The following is a 16,659-nucleotide window of genomic DNA, read 5'->3' on the forward strand; positions in this document are numbered from 1 at the left end:
TGTTTGTTTTTTAGAGGGGACATTAAGTTTTTTTGTGCCACTCTAATGTTTATCTGTGTCGCTCTGCGGCTGCTGAGGGCGAACTCGGGGAAATGAGAGGCTTTCTGTGTCTGGCTGCCAGAGTTAAAACAGGCGAAATGCCTCCGACTTTCGGGCCCTATGAAAACAGCTTTTTATAACCCTTGAAAAAGGGATGCCGAGAAAGAGGGAGTCATGAGGGTGTTAAATGCAGTTACATAAGAGTCTCCTAAATAGGATCAAATAGAACAAAATATTGTCTCTAACCAACTGCTAAGTCACGGAGTCGCGGTGAGGCACTCGTGCTATTGCTCTGCGTGACTATAAACAAAAGTTAAAGATTCTGAACTTCTGTCGGCCTTCAACATTTAGAGGCTAAAGGAAGATTTTGTTGCAAAAATCAAGTATCAAATTAACAGTACATTTTGCATTACCTCAAATGTAATTGAACAAAGAATTTAGATGTTTTTTAACCATTTACAGTATCTGAGTTGCATGCCACGGTAGCACAGCATCTAACTGCTGCAAAGGTCCAGGGTCCCCAGTTTATTCCTGAGCTATGTTTTCACCGTATGTTTCCTTCAGGTTCTTCAGGCTCCTTCCACCTCCCCAAAACATGCCAATAGGTGGACTGACTACTCTAAATGTTTGCTCTTAATAGGTGTGTGCCTGTGTGTATTTCGGCCAATGTCTATGGGATAGACTTTAGAACCTCTGTGACCCTGACCAGGATAAAGAGCACATTAAGTATGTATAACCATGTTCAGTTCTAAATTAAGAACCTGTTACTCACTGGACCACCTAATGTCAGAGTTATGCTGACCATTGCCCTACTGTTCACTCACTCACTTTTCAGTAAAAACCTAATCCTGATCAGCGTCCTAGACCAGTAACACTGGGTACAGGCCAAGATCCATTTCATCTTAAATCACAGTGCACCAATCACACACATTCACACATTTCACACCTAGCAATTCAGCTTAACCAGTCCGGTTACTGGCATATTTTTCCACAGCGGAAGGAAACTAGGGAACTCAAAGGAAACCGGCACATTAAAGAACATGAAATGAAAAACCAGGACCCTGTGACTGGTAGCTTTCTTTTGATTGACTTTTTTAAAGAAGAAATTGACTATTTGAACCTTGCTGAAAAGACAACTTAGTCAGTAATGACCAAATAAACCAAAACCAGAGACCAAAATAGTTAGGTTATATTTAAATTTAATGCTTTTTTTATTTGCTTGCTCTCAAGAGGCAAAGCTTGAAAGAAAACAGACCAAGCAGTTGCTTTCCCATTCAGACTGCTGTCAAACAAACGCATGTCAAACTCAAAATGTTTTCCACAAATAAACCCGAGTCACAAAAAAAAAGTTAAGTCACAGGTAAAATGCCCGGGTTTAATTATCGTCTAGTTTTTACTACAGTTCTTAAACACTTTTAATTCCATGTGTGCCAACATTAGCATGAAGTTAACTCTTTATCAGTTATCACAGCACAGGAATTTTCCAAGTAAGAAGTAAACATCTAGTTTGCCCAAACCTTAGCCAAGAAAAAGGAAACTTTGAGTCTAATGGAACATCTGGAGCAGTAAGCACGCTGCTCCCCCTGACACTCACACCCAAGAAATACCCACATTGCAGCCCTAGGTGGCACCTCACTATAGGTAATAAAATGAGTGATGTACAAAGGTGAGGGAGTTTATTTCCGTGATACCTGATTCTCTATCACAACAGCTGAATTGAAGACTATGTGGAAGGCAAAATCATTTGAAAAGTTGAAACATGCCCAACTGCTCTTATTTCGATTTTAATGAAACTGTTTGTGCACAGATGGTACATGGCAAATGATGTTTTGTTAAAAGCTGGTTTTGGCTTCTGGTTCAGGTAATTGATTCTAAATGTAGAAGTTTCCATTTCTTATTAACTACATTAGATTGATTCACTTCATGAAAAAGAGGATCTTTGTGAGTATTTCAGACATTAAATGTATTTATTTTATTTACCCCATGAGTACTGTATATCTCCAATGCAAACCTTAGTTGTTACATTTGAAAATCTTTGATCCAGACTCTGCCATTATTTTGTGCTTATGAAACATGATTACAAGTTACTTTTTCCCCAGTTAATTTTTTTTTTTTAATGAGATTTGGATTCCAGGGAATGTTCCAGCTTTAGGCAAGGCGTTGTTTATGCTCCAGAGTTCTTTCGTCAAATCCACGTAGAACCTTCATACACTCCTTCTTCCTTCCTTCCTACATACTATCCTAACCACAAAGTTAACCAGACCAGGCCTGGTTCAAATGGAAGTAATATTCATAGTCTTTTTGTGGACACTTAATGAAAGTGTAGTCAAATTGAGTTGGATTGGAGATTTTTGAAATGACATGGATATGGGCAGCAGGACATAAATTCACAGTTAATTATAATTTACTACGTATTTACTCTGACTCTGGCTGCAATTCAGTGTGGAGGGAATGTTCGTGAGTGCATTTATTTTCATTTTCATTACACAAGCACCAGGACTGTCTGAAAAACCACAGCGTTACTATTTTTACATGTTTTAATGAATTTGCGATTTGTGGTACACAATTCAGAGCATTTGACTGAGTCTGAAAGAAATCTTTATTACTGTTTATGGAAAAGATCAAGTTTCATTTGACAAATTTAGACTTACTTATAATAAAGTACTTCATCATGTTATTAGAATCGGTTTGGCTATAGAAGGCAATCTCAAAAAGCATTAATGATTGAGCAAACTATTTTTAAATCTTTCATGTTTTTCTGAAAGTGAAATAAAGGTTAGATTTGTTTAGCGGGTTTGGGCATCACAGGGATCAACTTTTATCTCAGCAAGGTTTTTTAATCAAATACATTCATAATGTTTTGGGTAGGTTTTGGGTTGAAAGTATTTTTTTTAAACAGTTCCTGAAGTTCAAGGGTTACCAGTAAAGACAAGAATAACATATTCTAGTAAAATATATATAAATACACTACCGTTCAAAAGTTTGGGGTCACTTGCAAATTTCTTTGTTTTTGTTTAGTGATTTATTTTCTACATTCTACAACAATACTGGGGATTTCAAAACGATAAAATAACACATATGGAATTAGGTAATTACAACAACAAAAACAACAGTTATTTGTTATTTTAAGACACAGAGGTCAGCCTTTCTGTAATAGTTCTTGCAAGAACAGTCGAGCACTATAATGAAACTGGCTCTCATGAAGGCCATCCCAGGAGGGCAAGACCAAAACCTACTGTACCTCTGCCGCAGACGAGAAGTTCATTTAGAGTTATCAGCCTGAAAAATGACCAATTAACAGCATCTCAGATTAGTGGTGTTATGAAGTCTTTACAGAGCATAAGTAGCAGACACATCTCACTATTAACTGTTCAAAGGAGATTAATGCATTTTTTGGACGCCTTCATATATATTTTACAATGTAGAATATATATATATATATATATATATATACTGTATCTTCCATTTGAACCAGGCCTTTATATAGGTACACAAATTTTTGTTCTTCATAGAGTATTTCTTTGATCATTCTTCATTTCTCTGATCTCATACAGTTACACAAATCTTCTGTTCTTTATTTTTGTGATGTTCTCTGTGAAAACTCCACTCCACTATTCCCCTCAGAATAAAATTTAAGCCTTAAAATGTTGTGTAGGAGTCAAACCACAGTCTCCATAGCAGTTCAACAAAAGCTCAACTGGAATATAGAATTCTGAAATAGTGTTTTTTTATTATTACTGCTCATATAATGCTTAATTTGTTTGAATGACTAAATCCCACAATGTGTCTCTTCATTTCATATTATATTATATTATATTATATTATATTATATTATATTTGTATTAAAACATTGTCTTAAAGTTACTCTACGGGTATTTAAAACATTTTAACACCATTTTACACATTATTTGTTTCAAAAACAAAACACTTAGTTTAAAAGAAAATGAGGAAACTCTTTTTTTCTTTATTAACTTTGTGTTAACATGTTAACCAATGACATTACATGAAGGTTTAATGTTTTTTGTCTCTAGACTATATTATATATAAAATAAAAAGCAATTTAGGAATGATTCTTTGGGCAAGATAGAACAAAAAGTGTCCAGATGCAGACAGCAGTGCTGTGGGTGTAGAGACGCAGTGTTAGGTGGGGCTGAGCTGCAGTCCCTCAGAGGTAGAAATTAGGGAAGTTTTGCCGGCTCTGTGGTGAGACTCCTCACTAAACTACCATCATGTGTTTGTCCTCTTGGCTCTAAATACCCCCTTCACCATGCGCACCCGGCACTTATCCCCGCAGCCTGGCTTGCCAGAGCTCTTACAAAAGTCATTCCAAAAGCTGTGTCTCTCGCTGGCCTATAACGTTTTCCTCTCTCATTCTCATCTGCCACCCTGGGCATTTAAACCTGTCCAGGACAAGGCAATTGTCTGTGCAATTTGTTTGTACTTTTCCATAAACATGTTTGTCTTTGCAATCTATCCCAGGTTTTATGTGTATATATTTTAAAACAGAGGTTTAGATGTATGGTAGGCTATTTTCAGAATGTCATGTTGAGAATAATCTCTCTCTCTCTCTTTAGTGCTCCAACTAAAGAATAAACATTTGCATACTCATGGTCACTCAAGCAGAAACAAATCAGTTACTCATCCACAGCTGAAGACAAAATTAAAAATCAAATGTTATAAAAATAAATAAATAAACACACTGTTGAATTAATTGGCCACAAGAGGGCGCCATCTTTTCATCTGAGATTCACTTCATACCTGACCCTTTCATGAAATGCTTCAAAATAAGACTATAAACAGCAGCTATAGTTAATGGCATCAGATTCATCTAAACTCATACAGTGTGATCAACAAATCTGATAACATAATACAATTTCATGATACATTTTTTAAAGGTGCAACATGATGTAATCCCTTCTGCTCATTCTTAAAGAACTACAGATCAGACAAAAACACCATTTAAAGATAAACAGTATTTGAAAATACCCAACAATATGTTAGACAAACATTTAAGAAAATCATGATACAGTCCCGGATAAAATATTTTTTTTTTGTCTAAAATGAATCAAGGTGGGTTCAATAAAAACAAACTGAAGGATCGGCTAATAAAGACTGTGGAGTGTACATGATTCATGTGTTTCAATGTAACATCTAACAGACTCTTCTGGAACTAGATCTGATAGTGCTGTAGTTATTACTCATGATCTTATTTAGTTACTTATGTTCAGCGAATAGGAACTGGTTGTTTCTTTCGGAACTAGATAAGTCATTTGAGTATTCACTTCAAAGCTGTCTTGATTAAAAAGGTATGCAGTAAATTGTAAACAGCCACATGTTAACCAATATGCAGTGAGAAGAGTGCTGGTCAAATACTCAGTATATTATTAGTGACAAGAACACGTTTTTAGCTTTCAGTTCAGTTCAGTCCCTGCACCTGACCAGATTCAGAGGAGTGTTTTTTGTTTTTTAAGCCATTCATATCAATTAAATTTTCAGTAGCAACACAATGACCCATAAATCATAAAAAAATTAAAAAACCCTTCTAATATGGACCAGTGAGAAAGAGGAGCAGATGATGACAGATGATCAAGCCGGTGATTTGTAGACTCGTGATGCTAAATGCTAAATAGTTTGAAAGGATGAGAGGGGAAATGAGGTTGCTGCTGGATGCTGGATTGTTACATAAAAACAATCTTTAATTTTTTTAATGGTATCTTTAGTTATGTTGCAGCCTGTCACAATTAAAAAAAATTTATCATTTCTTTAATCTATATAATTGAATATAAAGAAATGAGGATGGCTCAAGATGCTATGCTGCCATCATTAAATAGGTTAATACAGTGAAACCTCGGATTGTGAGTAACGCAGTTTGCGAGTGTTCCGCAAGACAAGTAAAGATTTTATAATAAATTTGGAGTGAAAAACAAGCAAGTCTTGGTTTACGAGCACAGAGTATCATGCATCACGCATGCGCTTCTTGTTTTGATGCCGAGTGTCACGTCTTTAGTATGTGTGTTTGTGTGTGTGAAGCACCCCCTCTCTGCTTCACATACATACAGACACACAAACACACACACACTCTGCTCCTCACAGAAACACTGCTTTGTCGCGATTCTGTTCAGTTCAAACTTTATTTGTTAGTTTGTTTTACTTTACAGCAGTTATTCCATTATTAAGCGCTCACACGAGTCATTAGTCATGTTCCTTGCAAATTTTTCCGACAAAACAGTCTTTCCATTATTGTGTGTTTATGTGAAATTCAAATAAGAAAGAAGAAAGGTTTACTGTGTAAGAAAGTCTCATTAGAAGGTTCAAAATCCATTTTCTCCCTTAGCCTCTCTTATGTGTGTGCGCGTGTGTAATTTGCCGGTACAAACATTTTCTCTCAGGACGGGAGGGGCTTCACACACGCGCGCGCGCACACACACACACACACACACAGCGAATTATTATTATTAATTTTTTTTATGTATTTATTTTTTTGGGCTGTAGAATGAATAATTTGCATTTCCATTATTTTTTATGGAAAAATTAAATTTGGTTTATGAGTGTTTTGGAATACGAGCCCGCTTCCGGAACGAATTATGCTTGTAATCCAAGGTTCCACTGTACTATTATAATGTACTTCTGGTTTTAAAAAAATCAATAGCAAACTGGTTTACAGTGTTTTTGTTTGACCCCGCAACTTTGATACCTTCCAGAATAAGGACTTCTTTCTTGGTAAAATAGACATTTCCAGAGCAATCCAATGACGTTTTACCAAAACTGAACATTAGTGGACACTTTATTTTTAGTTTCTAAAAGTTTCTAGCTTGATCTTTTTATGATAGGGATCAATCACGTAACAGTCAGGTCAACAGTTCAACATTTTCAATCTGTAGCTTACATAAACATGGATGTCATGCCAGTATTGGGCTTGCAATTAATTTTAGTTTTTCTTTTTGGGCAGAACATATTTCATGGAATAAAACCTCAGGAATTTGGTGCACATGTTTTAATTTATTTTTCTTTTTTTATATTAACACATTGTAAAAAATATACATACAAGGTCATAAATATACATAAAGCACACTTAATATTAGATTAAATATATCTTATATTATAAGTTTCAACTTTTAACACATCAAATAAGCCATCAATAAGCTTATCAATTAATCTGGTTGGATATATTCAGGGTTGTATTCTGTTGAACTTTTCCGATAGGGTCAAGGCTCCAAAAGTTTAAACTTATCCTGCTTTATCCAATCCATAACCAGCTTTAATGTATGCTTGGGGTAAGTATCTGGTTGAAACATTCAATTTTGACCAACCTCTTAGCTGATGATTTGAAATTATGCTGGCGAATTCTGAGATAGTCCTCCTTTATTATTCATGCCCACTTTGTTCCACTGACCCAAAACAGCATAAAATAATGGTACCACCACCTGTAGACTGTAGACCTTGTATCTTCCAGTTTCATGGCAAGCCTTTGCCTTGGTGGTTCCTGAGTTGTTCCTGACCATATGAAGTATTTACCTCTCAGATGAAGGTGGCAGTTTACAATCTTCTTACAGAACTTGGCTAAGTGGCTACACCTCCTAATTAGTTATACTTATGTAAAGTTGTTTGAACTGAATTTGCAGCTGTTTGGGAATGGTTCCAATGGACATTTCTTTTGTTAAAGATATATGTGGTACAATTATTCTGCTCCAAAAAAAGATACGTTTAAAGAAACCATTGAAAGCCCTAAATTGCAATAACATTCATGTTCATGATGAGTGTGTATAAAATTCGGTCTGAGACTGTTCATAGCAGATGGATAACTAAAGGTCTCCTAAGGGTGTTACCTCTAACCTTTTTTGTATCCTTTATTATATAGTGTGTAGCTTATATAATGGCTATAAATAATGGCTATATTAACTAATCTTCTGCCACTGTAATCAACCACGCCCCTTTCTGACGTTTCTGCAAAGTACTAAGAATGAACATCTATGCTTGTCAACATGTTTTTAAAGACGAGCCACCGCGACAGGACTTTTCCATGAGAACACTGCTTCTTTGTAAATTTGCTTACGCTAATATTTTGTGGCCACCCACACACGTCTGTATGCTGTGCTAAGCTTGGAGTGAGAAAGTTTTACATTTCCTTCATAGATTGGGACTAATGGCTTCAGTCTTTTTGCGGCGGAGGTGTAGGCGGATAAGATGGGGGATGAAGGTCACTGCTGCAGGCTCTCTGTAGTCCTAAAGGACTCATGAATGGAAGCTGCCTTCTTATGCTTTTTTTCTTCGGTCTGCGAGGCCGGTTTGATCCGGCTCCAGACACTTTAATGCGATCACTTAATGTGTCTGATGACTCGTCGATGTAGGCCAAATTCTCACCGAAGAAGTCCAGGAGAGACGGCTGAGGGGGAGAAGGAGCAGGAGAGGAAGGTGGAAGACTCGCACAGCTTCCGTTTAAAACAACAGGGACATCATTTTCGCTCGCCTCCTTTTTTTCACTCTCGGATCCCGACCCAGACCCCTGCGAGTTCCACTCTGACTGGGACCAGGATTCCGATGGTGTCTCGGATCTGGCGTCCGATCCTGAAATCGATCTGGATGTGGATCTTGATTCAGGCTTGGAATCAGACTTCAGTTCAGACCGTGAGATAGGTCTTGAGTTTTGCCCTGACGTCAAGCATGATCCAGGTCTCGTCTCATAGCTCCTATATAATCTAAACACAGCCAACCAAATTCCAGGATTTAACAAAATGTGACAAAATCAAAAAGACTGCAAAAAAAAAAAGAACTTTTGAAATAGTTTGCGCTCACCTGGTGTCTGATGCACTGTTATACTGGGAATCAGGCCAGTTTACAAACAGATGGCCATTTTCCCTGATGGAATTAGCCTCCAGTGACACTCCATGAGGAATTCCATCCACAACAAGCCTCGGGTGCCGATGGTGGGCACCACGGCGGCGTTTCCTTCTGCGTCTACGCTGGAGCTGGAAAGGATCATTAAGGTCTAAAGGGACAGGGATGCGAAAGTCCATAGACATGTTCTGGATATTCTGGGTCCAATCCGTAGCATGTGCTCTTAGTTCCTCCATCTTAAGGAAAGACAAGAGTAAATATGCAAACAATCCGAAGCAATTTCTTCAGTATGAACATTCGAATATATTCACATTACACTAATCCATATAATATTAATGACTTAAGAGCTCAGCAACAAGTAAGGCAGAGACAGGACATTGTGTATCTGTGCAATGTTTATAAGACATAGTTACTATCAGATAGAAAAGTCAAAGGGAATGCACTTTGCAAATCTACAATACATTAAAACCTACCTCTGCCCTAGTTTTCTTGGAGAGCATTCTGAGCCAGTTGCCTATCATAGTGAGGATTGAGGCGAAGTAGGCCATGCCGAACACAATCCACAACCACACTAGAGGCTTGTAAATAGGAACGCCATCTTTACGGTTCTCTAACACAGAAAAACGATAAATGAAGAATTTTTAAATTGGATCAGGCCTTTTTGAAGATTATCCTTCAAATCAGGCCTTCTTGATTATGAAGTCTTTTTTAGCACCGCAGTCAAATTCCTAGTAAAAGTGCAACTGTTTAGACAGCTCCAGCCAAAATATTTGGATACAGTCTCAAGGCTACGTCTCAGAAGAATAAAATATCCAGATGTACATCCATGAATATAAACATTAGTCACTTAATTGGCTTGTAAAGCATCACTGTAATTAACCTCTTCAATAAATCACCAGGGCAATTAGCTAAATTACAGAATGTTATTGCAAGATTTCCTGTAAACCCATAAGTAAATTCAATTTCCTGCTCTGTAAAAGAATTAAGAAGGTAACTATGTACCTGCTACATAGTCACCGAATCCCACGGTTGTCAGCGTGATTACGACAAAATATCCCGCCTCCAAAAGCGTCCAGTCTTCAACTTCCTGAAACACCACTGTGGGTAAGGCAATGAAGATCAAGCAGCCAATCAGAATGGAGCACACTGCAGATATGATCCTTATGCTGGTGTGGCTCACCTTCTTTTGCTATTGTAAATAAGAATTAAGGAAAAAGAACAAACATTGTTTTATATTATAGCTAGAATACAGGCGAACAACAATTCGAAGCTTTTAATTATGTGAAATTAAAAGCTTGGCAGGAAGACAAAGTGCACAGGCTTGTGGTACACACGTATTTAGTCACACATCCAACACAATTATCTAGCAAAAACCTGTCTGGTTCCTAGATCTTGTGCACAAACCTACAGACTGCCTTGTATGCGATGTAACAAATTACAGGATCAATTCAGAGGAACCCACCCTGAACAGAGCCTCGATCTTTGCAACTGCCCTCCGCAGCATGGTGCCCAGGTGATCTCCAACTCCAGCTAACAGGATGCCAAACATAGGGATTCCCACAAGGGCATAGAAGATACAAAACAACTGGCCTCCCTCTGTCTTTGGGGAGAGGTTTCCAAAACCTGCAGAGAGGGGAGCACAGAGAACATAATGCAGTTTTTCCAACTTATCAATAAAGCACCATTAAGCAGGCAATTCCAAAAACAATCAGCATTGATTATAAGAGAAGCAAAATTGTGACACTCGTACCAATGGTAGTGATGATGGTCCCACAGAAGAAGAAGGCATTGGCTAGATTCCATCTACTGGTGAAATTTAAAGTGCTTCTGGCATCGACACCAGCCTCAATCGCATCAATAACACGCTGCAGAGAGAAGTACTCGGTGGTTACATTGTTGGTAGCGGTTGTGGTGATAGCGGATCTACTTACGGCGGATTAAGCTTCCGTTCTTTTGGTTTATTTGGATGGCAAGTAGTCTACATTCTTGTGGCTATGTGTGCACTTTTACCCTGCCGAAGCGTTTCCACAGGATTATATCTACTGTAGGTACTTCTCTATCTATGGATGCTTTACTAGCTTAATATGCGTTGCTAGTGAGCATGTTAATAATTTTTATTATTAGACTATTTAGATATAACTATTGTAAGTAAAATAGCAATCTATTTACAGTTCTAAATCAATAAGTACAGAAAACTATCCATCCAATTTCACATGGGAAAAGATGCTTGTGTTCATTTTCCGCATCAGGTCTGTGTGTTTGCATGTTCTCCCCGTGCTTGGTGGGTTTCCTCCTGGTGCTCTTGTTTCCTTCCACAGATCAAAGACATGCTGATTAGGTTAATTGATATTCCAAAATTCCCCCTACTGTATATCTCCAAGGTGGGGAGTATCCGTCGCCCGATGTGTTTATAAGCCTGACACATGGACAGACCAAACAAAAAATGTCCTTATGACAGAAACAAAAACAGTGCTTAATTAAAAATTAACTCATGTATTCTAGATTAATTTTAAAATTTAATATACTAATAATTTGAGATATTGGATCATTTATTTTCATGTGCTGTAAGCCATAATCATCAAATTTTAACAAAACAGCTTAAAATATGTCACAACATGTAATGAATCAGGAGTAAATAAGAGTTTCACTATATGAATTGAATTAAATGTAAAAAGATTCCCCCCAAAATTTTTTTGAGTTGCAAAAAAAATACTAATATTTCCATAATCACATTTTATGTGGTGGTATAGTGCGGCTGTTGTTGTCCCCATGCACCTCCAGGGTCCAGGTTCGAATTCCGTATCTGTGTGCATGGAGTTTGCGTGTTCTCCCTGTGCAGATTATCCTAAGTAACATTTTCAATTTGCCTGTAGTGTGTGAGTGGGTGTATGTGCGTGTACCCTGCAATGGATTGGCACGCTCTCCAGGGTGTACCCTGCTTATGCCCCAAGTGTCCTGGGTTAGGCTCCAGGCCCCCCACGACCCTGAGTACAGGATTAAGCGGCATAGACGCTGAGGGAGTGAGTGGAAATGGTTCCAATCCATTTATTGGAAGGTAACACTGAAGGAGACAGTTGATTCATTTTAAATCCAATCTGAAGTCTGGTGTCTGGATCTGAAGAACCGTCTGGGGGTCTGTGATTATTATTATTATTATTATTATTATCATTATTATAATAATAATACTAATTATTATTATTATTATTAAAAATAATTAGAAATGATTGGAGATTTCCATTAGTTCCACATGGATCATATTGTGTATCTGGTGGTCTGTACTCAGAATTTAATTAAATACATGGTTCCTAATAGATCTTAGTGGTTTCATAAATTTTATTCTAATAGTGATCACCTTCCCATGAAAAACAGTCCCATCGACTTCTGGTGGTAACTATCAGACATAGTTAATATATACCTACTTGTAATTCAATGCTCCAATTCTAAAAACAAACATACATAACAAACATAGCTTACATTAATAACACATTTACATTAACAACTGGTCATTAATTTGACCTATTATCTAATAAGTCAATCGTGCAGATGCAGCTCAGTGCATAAAATTCCGCAGGTACTGTATGGGGCCCGGCAGCCTTAGCTAGTGTTGACGTGTATATGTATGTAGGGTCCTGTAGGATGTTTATGTTTACCTGAGCATATAAATAATGTACCTGAGTGAACTCACTGAGGTTGTTCTCTTGAACGCAGTTGTGCTTGTCCAGGAATCGGAGTCGAGACCTGAGCAGCTGGTTATAAGCCTGTTCTTCCCTGGGAGCCTCCAGCCAGCCGAACACCAATGCTCCTATCACCAGATACAGCAGCACGGCTGCCATGATTGTCAGCAGCGTCGAGCAGCGCATGGTTCATCAGCCTCCTCTGGGATTCAGCCAGGAGGTTCGGAGTATTAATTCAGGAGCACTGGGTATGTTTCGGCAGGTCCACATCAACCGACCGCAACGGAAATGTGCTTGATGATAGCTGTCTGTTCTGCCTAACAATGTCAAAACACAATCAGAAACAGGGGAATGAAAGGTTAACTGATTTTTTCCCCCCTAAGTCATAAAAACCTAAAAAGGTTACCTATGACATTATCCTCTCATCCCAGGTGGCAATCTTTTCCTCATCCATTATAAAAGTCTGTCGTCTCTCTTCCTTCGGCACGTCCAGCTTGGATTACTGAAACCTGTGGAGCACAGCAGCCAAAAAAACTGGCTAAACAGCACCATGTTGAGAGGTGTTGGTGCAAGCCAGACACGAGACAGAGTATCATAAGCATAACAGATCAGAACACAGCAAATGACGCCATAGTAACAGAGCCTCTGGCGTAGGTCTGTGTAAACACGGTGTTATAAAGATTGGTGACAGAACCCTGATGTACAGCAGGACATTCAACATTATAGCAACATGTCCACATGAAGCAGCCGGGACAGACACCAGAAAGAGAGTATGAATATGAGCAAAAGTTTTCTAGTTTCTAACTATCTGATTACTGTTGAACTTAATTAATGTCTCCAAATTGGAAGAGATAACAAGCGAAAGAATAATAACCTCATGAGGTTCTCATATGATAATAGTGCAAGCAAAAGTAGTGCTGGTGATGATGACTTGAAGATTGCGAAAGAGCATGGATGTTCAGACTATTGTCAGTAGATCTCTTGTTCAAACATTTTTTTCATTGTGCTGGAGCAGATTCAAGTCATTACTGAATATGTAATAATTCCACTGTGCATTGATTGAATCATTTAAAAAAATATTCTTAAGAAAAATCACATTTTAACTATTTAAGCAGTTTTGCACAATAATGACACTGACATTACATTTTTACATTCTGTAGAAACTAATAACCCCTTACAGTCATCTCTAATTCACAAAAATTTCACAGCACATTTTTTTTATTACTGTCTGCACACCCAAGTTCATAATAAATGTCAAATTCCGGTTGTTAATAACCTGCTAAACCTCTGACATGCTTTATGTCTGTCAGATTTACAACATTATTATTATTATGCCTAACACCATTTCAATTAAACATCCCAGCAGCAAATAAAAGACATGTTTAAACGCACTATTCAATAAACCGTAAATAAAACTACTTAAAATCTATTAACTACATACAGATATGGATATATTCATGATGCACTAACGCTTGTGGTGTAAATGTAAATTGCCTTAAAGCCTAGATTAAGGTAGAGATGAAAATCCTACAGCTAATTCCTGTAAAAAAAAAATACAATGATGACATTTAATGAAAAGCTGGGTTCTGAGTTGCGTTAGCGCTCTTACCTTGTCTTCAGTGAACAGTAAAGATAGAAAATGATAAGATTCCAGGGAGTGATGGTCAGGAGTTCCCTATCTGAAATAAACGAGAGCAATTGTGTGCAAACACCCGCCGGGTCTTTCCCCATTCCCAGGCCTTTACATCAGCCTGCCAGCACTGGAGAGGAGAAAGAACAGAGGACATTGGACAGAAAACAGAGCGAGGACAGAGATCAGAGTGCTCCTGGAGAAAGGGGGGAGTGTATGGAGAGAGAGGGAGGAAGGAGGAAGGGGATAGCATCAAGGACACATAGTGCATAAATAAGTCTTGTGCCTGTTTATCCAGTTCCATCTCATATTTCTAAACCATTTCATGACCCACGGTTGGCTTTCTGTATCCAGCTTTATGTTCTTCACCTCCTTCTGATGTTCATCTTTGTAGACATATAACATCCCATACTGCATATATAATCATTTCACGTTTGGCATATTCCGACCATTAGCCTCTCAAGTGATGTTTGTGTTTTGTAAAAAGATTTGAATTATTGTTATCCTTCTACAAAAAAAAAAAAAAAAAACATATTGAAATGCCCTCATGGATGGTTGGAAACTGAATGATGACAAATAATTTTTGATGTAGGATGTATTTTAAAAATGTTCATGATAACCTAAGCAGTCTGAGATGTACTGTATGCTTTTTAAAATTAAAATTGGAAACCTTAATAAAAAGTACAACAATAAAAATACAACATGAATAACATGCAAGGAGTGGTATTTTAAAATTAAATGAACCATACTTATACGCTGTGGTTGCATTTCAGCACAACATTTAAATATAAAATGTTCTCCTTCTTAAATCTTACAATTACCTGTAAAAAATTATTTTAATAAGGAATACATCTGAATTATTTACATAACTTACAAGTAGGTATTAAGATCTACATTTTAAGTTTTTAAAGTTTGCTTTAAAAATGCTGGATTTAAAAAATATGTTCTGTACCAGACTTACCATCAATGTCAACGCGTCATGTTAATGGATGATACTAGGGTTTTATTCTACAGGTGAGCAAGCTTATATTTACAGTAGAGTATACCCAAGAAAATGGTCAAAGCCCACAATTTGAGCAATATTTCTTAGACAGATGTGACAACTGAAAATGGTTCTATTTAGACACAATGCCAAAAGATGACTTGGGACTGCGTTTGACACAAACAGTTATGGTATGTATGATGGACTGTTGCAGGTGCTCAACAGTGAAATTGCCATAAAGTCTTCTGTCTGTCCGAGTCTCCCTCAGTAATAAACTGACATGTTAACTCAAATGAATTATTTTGTTATACAACTGCACATCCAGCACTGCACTAACGTCTTGAGTTTCTTGAGTTTCTCAAGATGTAGTGTCCTCCTCATTTCTTCATATTTTTTCCCCAAAGATTAAATGTGTTTACATTAACGCATTTGGCAGATGCTTTTATCCAGAGCGACTTACTTTTTTTTTTTTTTCACCATTACACATCTGAGTTGAGGGTTAAGGGCCTTGCTCAAGGGCCCAACAGTGGCAACTTGGTGGTTGTGAGGTTTGAACCTGGGATCTTCCGAAACGTAGTCCAATGCCTCAACCACTGAGCTACCCCTGGCTCTTAGAACCTTATACTGTATGTAGGTAAGATTTCTCCAGGCTTCCTGAAAGACTTTTTTTGACTCTCATTTTCAGTCTGTATCTGACCAGTAATGAATCGATACCTGAGTAATGATCTTGTTCAAGCCACACAGTTATGTATGCAACATTTAAGCATAAAAAAGCATCTAACTTTAGGCAATAAACCAGTGTGAAACAGGTGCAGATGATGAGGCTGGTAATATGGGTTCTGGAGAAGCTGAATGCTTGGAACAGATGAGCAGGGAAATAAGGTTGCTGCTGAGGTTGTAACATAAACAACCAATTTTACATTTTGAGCTTATATATTTATGCACTTTGCAGCTTATCGCAGTAAAACAATTGTTCCAATTTCTATAATGTAATATGCATTATTTGACATGCACAGTACTATATAGCACTGTTATAGAATTTGTTTATTTATTTTTGCATTATCTGGTATTACACAAATTAAGTAACGGCTCCCTTATGAGACAGGTTCTGTTCAAGGTTTCTTACTCATGTCGTTTCAAGTGATTTTCTTTGCCGCCGTTGCCCTGGCTTGCTCATTAGAGACAAATTAATGAAGCTATAAATGTAATGTTTATATCCAAAATTTATATTTGTGTAAATTTGCTGTGACAATATCCATTGTGAAAATGCAATACAAATGAAACTGATACAGAATTTGTTAGGGGTGGCAATAATTATGACATTATCTTGGGGGGGGGGGGGGGGGTGTTCTAATAAGAATATTTGTGGAAAGAAGGAAAGCCATTTTCGTCTTCCTCCTTTTTTTTTTAGAAAGTTGACTGTCTCTTCTAAGGCATGATTGTGGTCTCATTAGAGTTGCATTTTCAGCCCAAAGGCAGCACTGTAACTCATCATACAC

At 37.5% G+C, this 16,659-nt stretch overlaps 1 protein-coding gene across 1 annotated transcript; it reads right to left on the bottom strand.

Annotated features, from left to right (window-relative positions):
- Positions 1-7,420: 7,420 nt before the first annotated feature.
- Positions 7,421-14,307, bottom strand: kcnk4a (potassium channel, subfamily K, member 4a). Its single transcript, XM_053506276.1, has 9 exons — positions 14,158-14,307; positions 12,955-13,057; positions 12,546-12,865; positions 10,625-10,739; positions 10,337-10,497; positions 9,877-10,063; positions 9,348-9,484; positions 8,833-9,110; positions 7,421-8,735 (listed from the first exon to the last, which is right to left on the bottom strand). Exons 3-9 carry the CDS (start codon positions 12,732-12,734, stop codon positions 8,189-8,191), a joined length of 1,614 nt encoding a protein of 537 aa, XP_053362251.1. The 5' UTR covers positions 12,735-12,865; positions 12,955-13,057; positions 14,158-14,307; the 3' UTR covers positions 7,421-8,188.
- Between the last annotated feature and the right edge of the window lie 2,352 nt (positions 14,308-16,659).

The sequence above is a fragment of the Clarias gariepinus genome, chromosome 10 (assembly GCF_024256425.1).
Source record: "Clarias gariepinus isolate MV-2021 ecotype Netherlands chromosome 10, CGAR_prim_01v2, whole genome shotgun sequence".
Taxonomy (NCBI): Eukaryota; Metazoa; Chordata; class Actinopteri; order Siluriformes; family Clariidae; genus Clarias; species Clarias gariepinus.